Source organism: Haliotis rufescens, unplaced genomic scaffold (genome assembly GCF_023055435.1).
Source record: "Haliotis rufescens isolate VD_foot unplaced genomic scaffold, xgHalRufe1.0.p SCAF_11, whole genome shotgun sequence".
NCBI classification, from domain to species: Eukaryota; Metazoa; Mollusca; class Gastropoda; order Lepetellida; family Haliotidae; genus Haliotis; species Haliotis rufescens.
Genome location: NW_025963791.1, coordinates 17,017,169 through 17,034,038, shown reverse-complemented (window position 1 = coordinate 17,034,038; position 16,870 = coordinate 17,017,169). Strand labels below are relative to the sequence as shown.

Sequence of the window (16,870 nt, the reverse complement as noted above, 5' to 3'; positions counted from 1 at the left end):
AAAGACAATATAAGTGGTATGACAGATGACTCAAGTGGTGTATGTGTATGTATGTGTGTGTGTGTGTGTGTGTGTGGATTGTGGAGGTTTGATAATATACAGCTTAATGTCATAACTGGAATATAGTCAAGAGCATGTTAGTTATATAAACAATTTAAGCAAAGGATGGTAGCTCATCACATCCTGGTTCATGAACTCTCATTGTAGGAGTAAGAGGCGACTTAAAGGATGGGATAGGTCAATCCCAGCTGACTTGGTTTATGCATGTCATCGATCCTAATTGCATGGAATGATGCTCATGATGTGAATCACTGGATTGTCTGGTCTGGACTCGATTTTATATATAGACCGCCGTCATATAGTTAGAATATTGCTGAGTGCGGCATTAAACAACAAACAAACAAATCTCATTGTAGGAACGCAACACAACACAATCAGTTGTTTTAATACCTGTTTATTGTTACCATCTTGTACAAAGCCCTCCAGCAAGAGAATGAGAATTGAAACATATTGCAGCTTATCTGTTCACACACATACAGTCTCAATCACACAAGATGTCACGGTAGTGACAACGGTATGAGGTATTGCCCCATCGTGACGACAACAGATGATACAACATGTGACGTTGCACTCACACACAACCCATTTTGCACCAGTTCTACATTTAATGAAGGTGTTCATCTCAAAGATCAAATCTTCAACCAACAAATGTACAATACTTTTGCATGACACCCCTCATTAAACACCATGGGCTTCATCAACAGGCTGCCAGGAGCTCAAACAAAATCAAGTTTGATACTGGCAAGACAAAAAGGAATGAAAGATTTTTAAGTAAAAAAAATAATCTTTGACTAACACACATCATAAACGTACGCTAAACATCTTAGAATACTGATCATAATGTGTAAGACTACATAACAGACGCACTACAAAAAAGGTGCAAAGCCATATATATGGACAATATGAACACAAGTTTCAGAACCAAGGTCATTGACCATATTAATGGCAATAAAATAATGTTGACAGCCTGCAATAAGCTTATACACCTATAGTTGCAACACCTTATGTGAAATGCAGCCTCACTAGGATGCATATCGCATGTCGGCACTATTTCAGAATATACATATCTCTGGTCAATCTCCGCTTGGGTGTAAAAAATTGATAAAACCCAGCAGACAACAAAAATCATGAAATGTTACTGTTATTATGATTGTTATAATGTCCCTCACATTCACAAGAACAACTTCTGTAAGAGAAGATTCAGCTGGATAGTAGGCCCGAGTGTTTATAAAGAGTGCTCTTTTCCATAAATTTCTATAAACACAAGACAAATGTGCTTCCAGATTGTGCTAATAAAAAGTCAAGGTAAATTGCACATTTGCAATAACAAGAAGGCGAAATCCGAGACTGTAATTGCCAGAGCAGCAGGAGGGACGTTGTATTGCCAGGACCCCAGCATTCCCCTGTGCCTGTGGGCAAGAACAGTGTCGAAGTATCCTTCAAGCTACTGTGGCCTACCGGGAAAAACTCCCGAAAAATCCCCAGATCCTCCATGCACATATAAATTACAATAGTAAAATAGTCATATAATAAAATTATTCATTTATAAAAAAAAATGTGCAAATATAACAAGTTTAAAACTTTAGTTTCTTAGGTTGCTCCCATGTGAATTCAGGTCGGCCAAAATGTCCGTAGCAGGCGGTCTTCTGGTAGACAGGCTGACGCAGGTCCAGTTCCCTGAAACAATGTAATGTAATACAATGAATATTTCACGATAGCCCTTTTTGTGTGATTTTGATCAGAAACAGTTAATGGTCACGTTTCTATTGCTATGTAAAGCAATAAAATCAAACAATTTATTTTGCAAATGTAACTAAAATATGGAACATTGTAAAGTAGAGAAGATAAGCATGGAAAAAGTGTAGAGAACATACTTGACAATCTTGCCAGGTCGGAGATCGAAGTTGTTTTTGACAATCTCCAGAAGTTCTGCTTCTGACTTGTGTGATGTCCCATAGCTGAATACTGTGATGGACAGGGGTTCAGCAATACCGATGGCATAGGACACCTGATACAGAACAATACATTGGAAATGAGGAACTTTTCATCACAAGCATTTCAAGTCGAGAGAACAAAATATTGCAACAATCCTAGGAAACTTCCTAGCTCAGCCTGAACCTGTTTATTCAAACATGTAAGTATTGTGTAACCAACTGAACTGCAAAGTGAGTGAGTTGGGTTGGGTTGGGTTTAACGCTGCTTTGAACAGTATTCCAGTTATATCATGGCATGTCAGCTAGATGTGGAAATAGTGAAGTGATGCAGGTCTCGGATGTCTTCCACTTTGGCGAAACCTACGAGCACGGGTATGGTGCTGACAAACCTAGAAACATAATCAGGCAGAACCGGGATTCGAACCCATGCCCATGGGATGCAACTCTGCATGGCCACCTGTGTCCCCTGAACTGTAAATTACAACTAAGATTAGCATGTACAGTTCCCCTCATCAGTCAAAGAGGATTCCTTTACCTGAATAAGAACACGTTTGCACAGTCCTGCTTTGACAAGTGACTTGGCAACCCATCGGGCGGCATAGGCAGCCGATCTGTCCACTTTGGAGAAGTCCTTGCCTGAGAAGGCCCCTCCTCCGTGAGCACCCCACCCGCCATACGTATCCACGATAATCTTCCTGCCTGTCAGACCAGCGTCACCCTGGCAACAACAGACATCACATAGTTACAATTGCCTGATTAATTATGGTACTTGTATTCACCTTGAAATAATTATATGCAGTTATTTCACTAAATACAGTAGTAATTAAACAAGTCTTGATTTTACGCATGACATTTTAACTGCAGAAAATCATACAATTCAGATTCAAAAGTAAAACTTTCAGTGCTACATATCAACATCTTTAGGTTATGAACAAGTAACAGTATGTGCATCCTATATATACTGGATATTTGATACCTGGGAATTATATTTGAGACATTTATCAGTGCCAACTGTCAATAGGCCAGTGAATACTGTCATTTCAATTGCCATATATCAGTTCTTTTCAAGATTTAGGGATAGCATTATGCAGAAACTTATCATGTTTTAGTAAACTGTTACCAGATCGCTCACATACAACCAAATGTTTTATTAAAAAGTTGCAAGCACATACAACACACTGCAATGTGTGTAGAAAGACAACCCTTACCTGTGGTCCTCCGATGATGAATCTTCCAGAAGGCTGTAGATGGTAGATTGTTTGACTATCAGACAGTTTGTTTGGAATGACCCTGTCGCAAACCTTCTCTTTCAGATCCTTTCGGAGTTTCTCCAATGTGATGGTTTCGTCATGCTGGACTGAGATCACGACTGTGTGTACTCTGATGGGAACCGCAGCACCTTTAACATACTTGTACTCTATCGTCACCTGGAAATAACAACAGAGGCATCAACAGTCAGTGAACATGGTTTTACATCGCTTTTATCAATATTCCAGCAATATCACGGCAGGGGCCACCAGAAATAAGCTTCACACGTTGTTTCCATTTGGGGAGTCGAACCCACGCCTTCAGCTTCACAGTAGTAACTAATATCAGACATATCGTTAGAAACTAAACAAGAGACTAAGCAAGACTCATGTTTGACAGCCTATGGGCAACAAACCACAGAACTAGGGCAGTAAATTAGCCATTACAGAAACTTGGGAGCCGAGCTGACTAACATACACTGATACAATGGCTTAGAATAAGATCATTCAGAGTACATATATTAGGAAATACATTCCAGGTGAAGTTATGATCCTATTTAATACATGTGGAATAAAGCGACCATCATGTGTGTTGTAAGTATCCTCATATCAATAGCTAATCGTACCTGTACTTTGGAGTCTGGACGAGCCCATGCCATTTCACCGGATCGTCGCAGTTGAGCAATGCGTGCATTGAGCTGATGAGATAGCACCAAGGTGAGAGGCATGCACTCCTCAGACTCATCAGTGGCATAGCCGAACATCAAACCCTGAAACAAGCAGCTCATGTTACCATCAAGTCCAACCAGTGCCAGACAATAACAAACCCTTGGTAAACATGCAAACAATTCCTTTTGGTCCCATGGAGCCACTTCCAGGAATTTATGTTGGATTCCAAACAAAGTTCCCTTGGAAGGGAAAATAGGGAAAAACTAATATTTTGTAAAAATTTGGAATGTTTTATAATATGTCCATAGTTTCTTAAGTACAGAGGTATTACAAAAGTAATATCCAGTACAGTTATGCCTCTTCCCATTCATTGGTCCTGTTACAAGTGACCTCTAAAGAAAACCATAAATATTAGTTACAACTATATCGACAAGATTAAGACAAAAAGAGAAAATTGTAACTTTTACTAACAACTGTTGCAGGTCCAGATAAATCTCTGACTTTACAATCAAATTCAGACCTATCAAAGTTTACAGTATCCAGCTGAAACAGTTTGTGTGCTTATCCTGCTTAGACAATTCCTTATCCAAAACTCAAGAACTCAAATATCTGTAGATTCAAGGGGAGATAACTGTTGACATACCTGATCTCCAGCACCAATATCCTCATCATTTCTGGCAACATGAACACCTTGTGCGATATCTGGACTTTGTTCTTCTAAGGCGATCAATACATTGCAGGTCTTGTGGTCAAAACCTGAGGCAGAGAGACAATGAGAATCATGCTGTGTTCATTTAAACATATCCCTTCCCATGTGTACATGCATATAACATGTCCGAGCATGTCTAGACACTATGGCAGGCACACCTATAGTACATTGGCAAGCCCAAAAGCATGGCTTACTATAATGATAGGCATCTGCACCACAGTCAAACTGTTTTTAACCAGGGGTGTGGAAATATCAATATTGTGAACTTGAAACAGGAAAAAAAAATATCACTTGTCTAGACACAAAGTCTACTCATCCAGATTATTGGGCAAAAATGCTGTTTTTAATGACAAAATCAATAATTCGCTGGATGCACTTTTCATGCATTCATTTTTCAAAGCTATATTCAGTACTAGTTCAGAACAAGTTACAACAATTGTCTAATGGCCATTTAAGGCTGCCCGCAGGCAACTGAAGCTGAATTTCTTTCTTTGTCCAGTGATCTCACATACATGTCTGACAGGTCGGGCATTGATTTTCTGCACCCCTGTGAACCAATCTTTTAGATACCATATCTACACCCTTGCGAACCAATCTTTATGACACCATATGAAGAATCACTAATTTTACTTGTTAATTTATCAGAGGCAGCTTGGATAAGACTTATACAACACGCATACAGGGTCGGTTTAACATGACCATTACCAGTCCAAACATTAAGGGCAAGTGGTTCTCTTCAAAAACAAACTTTTGAGGTCTACTACAGCAAAGCGGCTTATATTTCCTGTACAACTAGAAGGGAGCAGTGACCTACCTTTTGAAGAATCATCATAACCGATTTGTTTGATTGTGTCCCTGATGACTTTCTGGTAGTCAACATGAGCTTTGGATGTGATTTCCCCGGCAACCAGAACCATGCCAGTTTTGGCAACGGTCTCGCATGCTACCTTGGCGTTGGGGTCCTGTTTTAAGTGTGCGTCCAAGATAGCATCAGAGATCTGGTCACATATTTTGTCTGGAAAGCAAAACGTTGTCGTTAATAAATAATTAATGTACACACTATTCACTGGTTACTTCAGAGAAATGTATCTCAGGGTGACACAGGGCCACTAGTTTGCTTGGAGACTACTAAACATTTTGATACCTTGGAAGGATGAGTTGAGATTTAACTCATTGGTCTCTCATCGTTTCTCTCTTCAGCTTTCTTGAAAAATTTAGCTCTTATAAATGAAGTAATAAAATCACCATTACTTGAGCCTTTTAATTACTGAAATAATTGAGTTATAACTGGACTGAGTCTGACCCCTGATCATGACGGCAAAATGTTCGTATATTTTGAAATGTAGGAATGAAATGTTTATAAAAACAGATCCATCATTTTACTTCTGTCCGTGACATGAGGGAAATATAAGTGAGTGAACAAGTACAAAACTCTCGTCTAGTAACAACTTGTCTCAACATGTCAAAACACTGGCAATATTAATTATTCTTTCCTGTTCTATGGTATTACATAATTCATATCTAACTCTTCACACTGCAAGTGATATATAGGAGAGCCAAACACATTCTGGCCTTTACATTTTTAAAGTTATTATTTGGCTATATGAGATTGAGGCATGCATTACACCCCTATCCACACATTGTTCCCATGTCTGGGAACGAACCCGGGTCTTCGGCGTGATGAGTGAAATCTTTAACCACTAGGCTACATAACCAACCCACATCAATTTTAACATCAAGGAGCATTAGCATTATTGTCTTAATCACAAGCAGCAAGATTCTCAGAATTATGAACACTACCTAGTAATCATGGGAATAGAAGCAATATCATAAGAGTCATAACAAAACTAAGTTAGGAGTCTACTGAACATGCTGAATATTACTAGACCAAATGTTTTAAGTAAGTAACAGAACATTTGGTAATCTATTGAGGTTATCAAGGTGAAATGCTGATTAGACATGACCTACATCGGTACATACAAGTCTGGCTATATAATCATGATCATGTGACCTTCACTGCAGGTTTTTGTCTCATTATTGGTTTATGGACCTACTGATACCAAAATGCTAAAAAAGAAAGAAAAATAATTCAAAATCACCTTTTTAAAAGATTTATTTGTATCACTTCTGACACAAATGTTTTTTTGTACTAGAATAAAAGAATATATTATTAGAATACTAGTCCACAGTAACAAGACGACTTTGCCACAAAAACTCTATTTTGCAAACGGTTCAGCTTCTTTAACAATTAAGGTGATATTGCAGTGCTGATAGTAAAAGGTAGTAACTCCAGATACACCCAGGTACCATATATTACTATACAAGTAAGGAAAAGGCTTCACCTATTTACTAATTTAGCTTTGATTCCTTGTTCAGGGTCACAACTTCATCAAGACTAAAAACGATAACCACAACTTGTCCGTGACAAAACCTTTGCAGTCCTCTATCCTGATTTGGGCTTCGAACCCCTGGTATCTTCCAACTCCATCTCCTCTGGCAATGATGATTACCAAACTGTACCTTATCTTCTGTACATATTCATATACATGAGATCTGGTATATCAGTGTTATCAAGTAAGGATTAACTAGAGATTGCAAATTTGTCATGTAATTTCCAACAATGTGACTGCTGTCATAGTTAGTTATGATTGCATCAGCAATTCTGAGTGGTTGATTTTCCAACAATCCTTGTGTTCAATACAATTCTGCTACTTTGGTAATGAGAAGGTATTCTGTCAAGAAATTTATTTCACACGGAATTAGGTCATGTTGTTACAGAGAAATTTACCAAACTCTTAGACTTAGCGATGCTGAGTAGTGAGTATAGAGCGAACACTACGATTACATCAAAGCCTATCAACCATGTTAAGCCCTTGTATCTTTTTAAGTTGATTCATGAAACTAACAGACAAAAACAATTATTGTTGTCTCAGAAATAATCAGACGATTTCAATATGAAAAAGATATACCGTATTCGACGTAATAAGCGCCCCGCTCTAATAAGCGCCCACGGCGACATTTGCTAAGAAATTGGTTTGTGAACAATCCCAATTAGCACCCCTTCCGATTGATCAATGTACACAAGACCTATTTATTCACGTATAATACGCACTCGTGTGTTATATGCACCCTTAATTATGGGCATTTAATTCTGGAAAAATATATCTGTCGTACATAAACATTTCAGGCTGTCAGCATAAACCACGAAATGTATCTTTCAACTCTGTTTTTTTTCACCAAAATAACATACTAATAAGAGCCCCCTATTTCTAATTTTGAGGGCGCCCTGGGCGCTTATTACGTCGAATACGGTATACCCTATTCATATATATATATGCTGAAATTTGGGTATACAACAGCAAGGCTATTTATGCTACACCTTTAATATTCTTCACCACAAGATCTACTTCTCTGCCTATGGTCACATGTCACTAACCAAAATCAATTGTACTCGACAAGTTAACCGACTGACCTCGGCCCAGACAGGTAAACAGAGTGTAAATTTACTAAGCCATGCCTTAACACCATGGTGCTGAACACTCAACATTGTTACCAAAGTCTACGTACACTTATGAGTGATCTTGACGGAACGAATATGCCAATGACACAAACTGAAAACGGCTCCAGATGCCAGTCACTGAACACACGAGTACACATGAATGACAGGGTACATAAAATGTGTTGGGTAGTTTTGGACAGAACACTACACTACAATAACATGGATCAGTAAAAATGTGAAAGGTATGGCTACTTGCACCACAAGGATGAGTCTGCTTTTGAATCATTACTGATCAAATGTAGCAAGTGAAGGTGGCTTGGATTGATGTTACGTGACAGTTTCCAGCAGTACAAACATGACAAATACATAATAAACTACATTCCTGTGCAATAATAATAAACTTTGTGGTTCTGAATTCTAAAGGTTGGCCAAACTAATATGTCAAAGCCTTCGCCTGTTTAGAGTCAGCTATCATTTAAAAAAAAGATGCCTGCATTAATAATATTCAGATAGACCTACCCTCTGCCAAAATGTTTAGCTGTCAATTAGCCAAAGTCAAAACAAACTCATGTGACCCAAGCATTCAAGCTGAAGACGCCTAACGTTGTCTATGCTAATCTCATCAATGCATTTCGACAAGTAATGATGATTCTTGGTCCGATTTTACTACCTAGTCCTTACGGATACTGACATAATTGCAGAGTTTTTTTGCATTAAGATCGGGTGTAAGAAAATGACACCGAAAGTGCGTCTCTCAAGACCATGTGCGTTTGCGAGGTAAAACAATCGAAACAAGTACCTGGGTGTCCTTCCCCTACAGACTCGGATGAAAAGAGGAATGATCCGATGTCATCCTGACTGCATTCTTCTGCATAATGTTGGTTAATATTTCTGTAGTGATCGCCATTCATGATTGCCAGATGAGGCTGTAGTGCTTTTCTCCCTGATAACTGGGTGGAAAAGAGGTCGAGTCTGTCGGCGAGTTTCAATTTATAGACCTTCGCCTTACCATGTGACAGCGTTTGGCGCCTTTGATTGGCACGTCGACCTAATGGAAGCCATTAGACTCGCCCACAATGGGGGAACAAATATTCTTTCTACACAACAATAACAACACAGAAATATAGAGTCCTGTGTAATAATATTGGCAATTTAACACAATAGCAGATGCTGTCAGTATTGGCACACAGCTCAATTAGACAGTATACGCTAAAAAGCTATCGCACGGTGATGCCAATGAGCCGTAACGGACGAGTCCATTGTGGCGATGTAAACAACAGGAAAGTGACATGGAGCAATGTAAGCCTAACTGCGACTAATCCTATTCTAAACAATGCTCGAATAATTGCCATTGTGAAAATACATTACCAATAATGTGACAGAATTGTGACACCAATTATTCAAACTGAAACATTACTGTGAGATATTTCACCGCCTGGGGTCTGGAATAATACTTGCACCACTGTGCTACGTGTTATCGCCTAACTGGGCGTTATACATTTCATTATATTTGCGGCTAGATCTATATGGTATTACGAATAGTAAACGACACAAAACTGTAGTTCATTTATGACAGTTATTCAATATGAAGAGGCGACATATTAATTTGTGACATATGGTTGTATATTCACTATTTTGTCACAATTCTGTCGCCGTGATTTCGAAAACGCATAGTTAAGGGAGCGCCAGTACAATCACTTTTATAAGACATTTGACACGGTTTGACTAGACTATCGCTTAGCCTCTGAAAATATGTAATTTTAATGGAAACAAGCAGTTACATTTCAACTGAATCTTTGGAAAATCTAGATTTTCTTCATTTAGAGTTGTATATCCCCTTCTTATGGGTTTTAGTACTATAATTAAGGGATGGATGGAAGGAAAAATAATATGGTTCAGGGACTGTGAGACAGGCTAAGGTGTACCAAGAGCAGAAGAGCAGGCAGAACCAACAGGCAATGTACACAATTTATTATTTAGCCTGGGTATGTTGAAACAAAAGTAAATTGGGTTAAAACTAGTAGGGCTGGGATGAGTCCAAATTTACTACCCGGGTACCTGACCCCCTATTACCCTATTCTACCCGGGTACCCACTGCAGGTCTCAAGAGTTGGGAACAAAATGTCTGATTGGGAATTGTTTTACCGCAGCCCTGGACAAAACTATTTAAATACTAGTACATGTATCAAAAGATCAGATCATGCGTACACTGAAATTGATTGAAGCTTTATCTTTACTCAAACATATACAAGTCAAAAGGAATGTATGCATCGTCAGAAAGAACTGCGAACATTACACTTGTAGTGTAACCACTAAGCTATAGTGAGTTTTTGTCATTAAACAATATATCACGTGACTGTCCATGGGTCCAGGTAGTCCTGTGGGTACCCGGGTCCTACTCAGGACCTACCCAACCCGAGTACCCATGGTACCCAAGTTACCCGTCCCAGCCCTATAATCTATGGACTGGTTTAACTGGTAATTTATTATAGGGGTTTCGGTCGTGTGCAATTGGTCTTAGGACTGGATCATATTTTGCTGACCCCCCATTATATAACATTTTATTTCATTTAATTACATGACATGCAGAATACATACAAGATACTTGAAAAATGGAATTGATCAGTGAAAGGATTTATGACATTCCCTTGGAATTGTTTTACATTGGATCATTGCATGATAAAGGTACACACACACACACACGCACACACACATATTGCTTCTTGTGGCCATAAACAGGTCAAATTAATTTTTATTGTGATGAAGGCTCTACTTCTCTTGTATATATTTTGTGCATAACTGTTTATTTGCAGAGCAAACTAGAAGGAATTGGTATTCATCCTACATATACTGGTAGCCATACCGGTTACATTTACATACAGAGTCAATCACTTTGTGGTATATTAACATATTTATCATTTTCAGTATGCAATTGATATAAAAAAAAATGAAATTGTGCTTGAATTGGCCACTTTAAATTTCTTGACAGCTGTAAAAGTTTGGTACAACTCTGTAAAAAAAGTAACTTTAAACCATAAATATGATAATGTTTTGGTACTGTTTTGACGCATGCTATGCCAGTCCTATTCATAGACATACATGAATTCTGATAAAATGGGTTTTGAATGCCAAATATTTCTCTAACTCCTTTATGCAAACCCCCAATAGTATCTGAAGTAAGGATAACGTCATCTGTAAATAACAACTAGACGGCAGCTTTCCTCCATTCTGCTTACTAACTCATTACTGGAGACCCGCCTTAGAACTGATCTTCAGCAACCCATGCTTGTTGTAAGAGGCGACTAATGGGATCGGGACGTCAGACTAGCTGACTTGGTTGATGCATGTCATCGTATCCCAATTGTGTAGATCCTTGCTCATTATGTCAATCATTGAATTTCCAGGTTCAGACTCGATTATTTACAGACCGCTGTCCTACAGCTTGAATATTGCTGAGTGTGGCGTTAAACAACAAATGAACAAACAGGAATAAAAATAAAAACAGGCTTAAACTGCAGCCCTGATATACTCCACGTTGACATTGAAACATTTCAGAAAATAAGTCCTGAAAGCTTGCACAAGATTTTACTGATTTCAGTGTATGACACCAAGAAGTATCACATATAGCCCAATGGGCTATCAAGAAATATATTCTGGTAGCCGGAGAACCTTTGAAGGTGGACCCCCCCAACGGTGTAAAACACTATGTAATTCCGCCCTCCAGGGGGGCCCAGGGGCATGCATCCCTTGAAAGGCTTAAAATCTAGACTGTAAATGTTTCACTCGGAAGCAAGAATTAAAGACCTGTTTCAAAAATATTTCTTGTTGCATTTTAAGCTGGATAAATGGATAGATGTTGTCAAATCTACAAGATGAACAAAGTTTCAACAATGACGAAATGTGTAAACAAACGTATCAATGCGAAGCTCTAACTGATCCTTCAATTTAATCATTATAGATAATCGGTCTAACTTAGTTTCTCACATTGTAAACTGATCAGAATTTTGATAGCTATTGGGCATAGGTCTACCATTTGTTTCACACTCTGCTGATTTATAGATTGATTGAACTTCCTATCATTTTTGGAGATACACCTCTTTCTTTTAGGACTGTCCACAATTTCATATGGTTAGTACTGTCAAACACTTTGGAAATATCCACAATTTACCCTATTGTTTACATAGATATCTTTCTATAATAGGCTTTAATATAAAGATATTGTAAATAGTTTGGTTACCCATTAAAAAAATTCTACAATGTTTTTACACCAATGTGTTAATCTTCTTTCATTTGATTTAAAGAATTCAGGTAATTAGTAATGTATTAATAGCACTGATTACTTCATACTATGATATTGGAGTGTCAAAATCAGTAAACATTAGGGGTGACTATTTGTCTGGAAATCACTGCTGCGATAACTATTGATATTGAAAGAAACTATTGCAATAAATAGTGATAGTTTTCAGTGTATCATTTTAGATGGATTTTAGAGTTGAATGAAACCTTGGAACTAAAGTTTCCTTTCAATGAGATAACCATAACAACAAATAAAAAGTAAAGTTTGAGATATTACTGATCAGTTTTTTCTTTACCGTAATAATTTAAGAAAAAGAAACTTCCATGATACTTTATTTACTGCGTGCGTGTTTCGGTGACTCAATCGCATGATGTGGTAAATACAATCGAAACTATCGATATTCCTAACTGAAATCAATACTATTGATCGAAAACTGATTTAACAATCGATTTATTGACTTTAAGTGCTTACCAATAGCAAAATTTCGATATTTCGATTTATCGTGACACCCCTAGTATACATACAAGTGAGGACAATCACATGTGTATGGAATTCTGGAAGCAGTCTCTGCCAAAAATGTCTATGACTTCTTGCCCCAAACTTGGCTCTTGACGTCATTTTCAGTAGGATTTGGTGTTATTATACGGACTATCATTAGATGAGCTTACTAGACTGAACAGAATTTTACTTGACTCTGCCTTGGACTAGTGGCTAAAACTGCATACTGTAGAAGTAGTGTTGCATTTTCGCACTTTACAAATCGAAAATTATCCGCAAAATTAACAAAATTAAAGGGCAACAAAGCAATGTGACAATGCAACATTTGGACACATTGTTGCTCTTAGAATAACATCTGTGATTTGTACCACAGACCAACAATGTGATGTGAAATTTTTAAATGTTGAAATATGTTGTGTTGTCGCATAGTAGCTCCATCGAAAATATCAAAAATGTTGAAAAAGGCAATAAAGTCCATGACAAATCTATAGTGCAACATATTAATAAAAAAAATATAAAGTGGCAATATGCGTTTCCTTTCTAAAAAGGAAAACAAGCCTTTGATTGTTCTTTTGGAATAATTGCATATATCTTTATTGTCAGTGTTATGTTTTGATATAAGAAACAAACTCTTTGTATTCTGTTTCCCTTAATCCCAACCTCAAACAGCTTTTCAAAGTGTTGAGGGTCATGCATGGTGGTCCCAGTTGTTTTAGGTGGTGCAGTTCCCTAAGTGTGCAACAAGTCTATGATGACATCTGTGATTAGTCCTGATTACACCACACAATGCTTTGTCAGCACCAAACCCGTGCCCATACATACTCAAGTGTTCCGGTTTACCGTTAATTACCATTTTTTTACTGTTAAAATTATAGTCTGGAAGGTAATTTAAGGTACCAACTTTTACTACAATATCTGAAAAACTATCGGACCTACTCCAGTCAAAGTTGGTATGAGATTATTAAACAGTCATACATAACTGGATATTACATTTAAAGACAATCGGTGCATGAATAATAAATCTGTCTATTTAGCTATCACTATATTTCATCAACAACCAGACCTGTTCATCCAAGGGGGGAACGAGCATTCATTGAAACAGCCATCTGCATAATGCTACCCCTGCGTCACAGGGCCATATGACACAGTTGAACCAATCAACTCAACTCGAAAGGTTGCACGGGAATCACGCACACACGAATACGGTGTTAGGGTTACCTTAAATTACCTTCCAGACTATAGGCTTGGACCGGTAATTTATTTGACTGGCAGTAACTGTGGACTGGCAAATAAAGTACCTTATAAATCTTTGTTGTTGAAAAAAACATCAGTGATATACATATAAGTATATTTTTCGAATGAAGCCAGCTTGTCTGTTACCATCAGGGTTTCCCTTTGTCTATTTTTAGTGCAAGGGAATAATATTTCGCTTTGCTTCGAGTTTAAATATACATTTGCAGCGACTATTATAAAAAAGGTGATTCGCTGTGCAGAGTTGGGCACGCCAGAAACCTTTGATTGCGGGTTTGAATCCCGGTTCGACCCGATTATGTTTCTAGGTTTGTCAGCACCATACCCGTGCTCGTGGGTTTACTGAAGTGGTTTTTTTTGAAAACGCAAGGAGTGTGATTTCTTCCAAGATTCCAAGCATTTACGTCTCCAAAATGTGAAACCTGAATTCTATCTGATTTTAAACATGAAAACCATAGTTCTATGTTGTGAGTATATGGAACTCGAGATAAAGTTTGTTTAGAGTCGATAGATGCAGCTCCTATATGGCAGATGTAGAGTAATATTTTTAGGCTTAAAAAATAAAAGAACTGGTTCTCAGGCAAAGGCTTTTGAAAATATAGTGTAGGCAGGCAGTGTTTATTTTTTTTGGTTATTCAAACTAGTATGAAACCAAATATACAGTTGTGTACAATCAACCTGGGAAAGGGCCTCCTTAGCTAAATGTATTCCTTTATGAGTGAAATAATGGAATACAATATTTGACAACTGTTGGACAACCAATGTGTGCATAAAACATGCATTCAATAAGCTTTGATTATATTTCACAACACAAAGACGTCGTCGTGAGCACACAATACAAGAAGAAGCATCTCAACAAATCTGTACTGAAGTACACAAGTTAGTCCTGTTATTACACTATCTGGCTATAAAAGCGTTCATTCGGTATCTGGGCTTACATTTGTAATCCATTATATTACTTTTATCCAAGATTTCATTCCATTTTGTTCACATTAATTTCGGCGAAATCATGTATGAACTGATCGGCAAATGACATCAACTCGCCATGATCTCGCCTTGAAATGAACATTAGTCCTTAGAGATACATAGTCTTCGGTCTTTCTAAAACTGTATTGTTTTTAAGTATTGTAGCATTTCACTGCCAGCATCGTGTGTTCGAGACAAGGAACATTTAAGGAATTTCTTTTTTTAAGATGGAAATAAAAGCAAAACGTGCGGCAGACTTTTTGATAATGATAGCGGTGCCTGAGAACCAAGACTGTTATTTTTTTTAGCCATAGTGGAAATAAGAAAATTCAACACAACTTATACCCATGTTAACTGTTCTATATAAAACTGTTGCTACCTTCCTGTCATAACTGCTTCACCGCATGCAGATCATGTATGCTCATAATACACAATCATCAGGCACTTGATCCCAGGGATCTAAATACAACTACCGTATTCGACATAATAAGCGCCCAGGGCGCTCTCAAAATTAGAAATAAGGGGCTCTTATTAGAATATTATTTTGGTGAAAAAAACAGAGTTGAAAGATAAATTTCGTGTTTTTTACAGACTGAAATATTTATGTACGACAAATATAATATATATAACCCAGAATTTATTAGCCCATAACTAAGGGTGCATATAACACACGAGTGCGTATTATACGCGAATGAGTAAGTCTTGTGTACATTGATCAATCGGAAGGGATGCTAATTGGGATTGTTCACCAGCCAATATATTAGCAAATGTCGCTGTGGGCGCTTATTAGAGCAGGGCGCTTATTAAGTCGAATACGGTAATTGCTGTGAAGAGTTGTGCGGGTTCTACAGGTTGCTGATTTGAATAAAAGATTTGGCGAGGTTATAATCATTGCTTAGTCAGCAACATTCTGATGCATGTTGGTGTCACCATATGATATGGTCTTCAGGTTTTCCTTCAACATCAGACTGAGACAAAAGTAGTGTTAAACATAAACTCAGTCACTATTGTTATATAATTGGCCTTGTTTCTGTCAGCACCACATCTGTTTTAGTGGGGTTCGCCTAGGTGTTAAAGATTAAATACCTTCATCCCTTGAGAGGGGCAGCAGGGTAGTCTAGTGGTCACTCACTAGCTGGCCCGCCTGTCCACCTGCGTTCTGTAAATAATCAAGTATGGACCAGACAATCCAGTGATCGACATCATGAGCATCAATCCACACAATTGGGATACGACATGCTTCAACCATGTCAGCGAGCCTAACCACCCTATCCCGTTAGTTGCCTCTTGTGACAAGCAAAGTCACCTTTTATGGCAAGCATGGGTTGATGAAGACCTATTCTAACCCAGATCTTCATGGGTGATGTTGCCGAAGAAATTCCACACATGAGTCAAGAAAACAACATGGCCTGATCTAGCATGACAGCCATATGCAGTTGTCATTGTATGTAGTATGTTATTGAAAACGGTTTAAACATATTTTTATTTAACTTTGTCGGGGATAAGTTTGCAGAGATAAGCTGGTGCTAAATTATTTACCATTTTGCAGAATAAAGATGAAGATATTGATTGATTTCTGCACCTTAGCGATAATGGTTTCAGATTTTGAATCTTTCCAGTATCAATTCTTGATCTAAGTACAATTATTCCAAAGTTACTACAGTAATTGAATATAGGTAAGATGAATTATTTGTACATAATTGCAAGACTTTTCTAGGAGAGGCTATATAGGCACAGTAA

At 37.8% G+C, this 16,870-nt stretch overlaps 2 protein-coding genes across 3 annotated transcripts in view; one reads left to right on the top strand and one right to left on the bottom strand.

Moving 5' to 3' along the window:
• Positions 1–438: 438 nt before the first annotated feature.
• On the bottom strand, positions 439–9,100 carry LOC124152038 (S-adenosylmethionine synthase). Its single transcript, XM_046524778.2, has 8 exons — positions 8,918–9,100; positions 5,434–5,634; positions 4,554–4,666; positions 3,868–4,011; positions 3,203–3,421; positions 2,530–2,712; positions 1,935–2,068; positions 439–1,737 (listed from the first exon to the last, which is right to left on the bottom strand). The coding sequence occupies exons 1-8, from the start codon at positions 9,027–9,029 to the stop codon at positions 1,635–1,637; spliced, it is 1,209 nt and encodes a 402-aa protein (XP_046380734.2). The 5' UTR covers positions 9,030–9,100; the 3' UTR covers positions 439–1,634.
• A 214-nt stretch (positions 9,101–9,314) lies between these two features.
• Positions 9,315–16,870, top strand: part of LOC124152039 (UBX domain-containing protein 8-like) — a 55,471-nt gene continuing 47,915 nt past the window's right edge. For both annotated transcript variants that reach the window (XM_046524779.2, XM_048392332.1), the window contains exon 1: positions 9,315–9,417. In XM_046524779.2, the coding sequence (XP_046380735.1) occupies positions 9,408–9,417 (10 nt within the window). In that variant the 5' untranslated portion in view covers positions 9,315–9,407. The remainder of the gene's footprint in view (positions 9,418–16,870) is intronic.

Bases quoted from the DNA above. Each gene is read 5' to 3' on its own strand.
- LOC124152038 (XM_046524778.2), bottom strand. From the start codon at position 9,029: ATGAATGGCGATCACTACAGAAATATTAACCAACATTATGCAGAAGAA. The intron at 2,713-3,202 runs GTAAGGGTTGTC...TGTTGTTGCCAG, and splicing joins TCATCATCGGAGGACCACAG to GGTGACGCTGGTCTGACAGG. The intron at 1,738-1,934 runs GTATGTTCTCTA...ACATTGTTTCAG, and splicing joins CGACCTGGCAAGATTGTCAA to GGAACTGGACCTGCGTCAGC.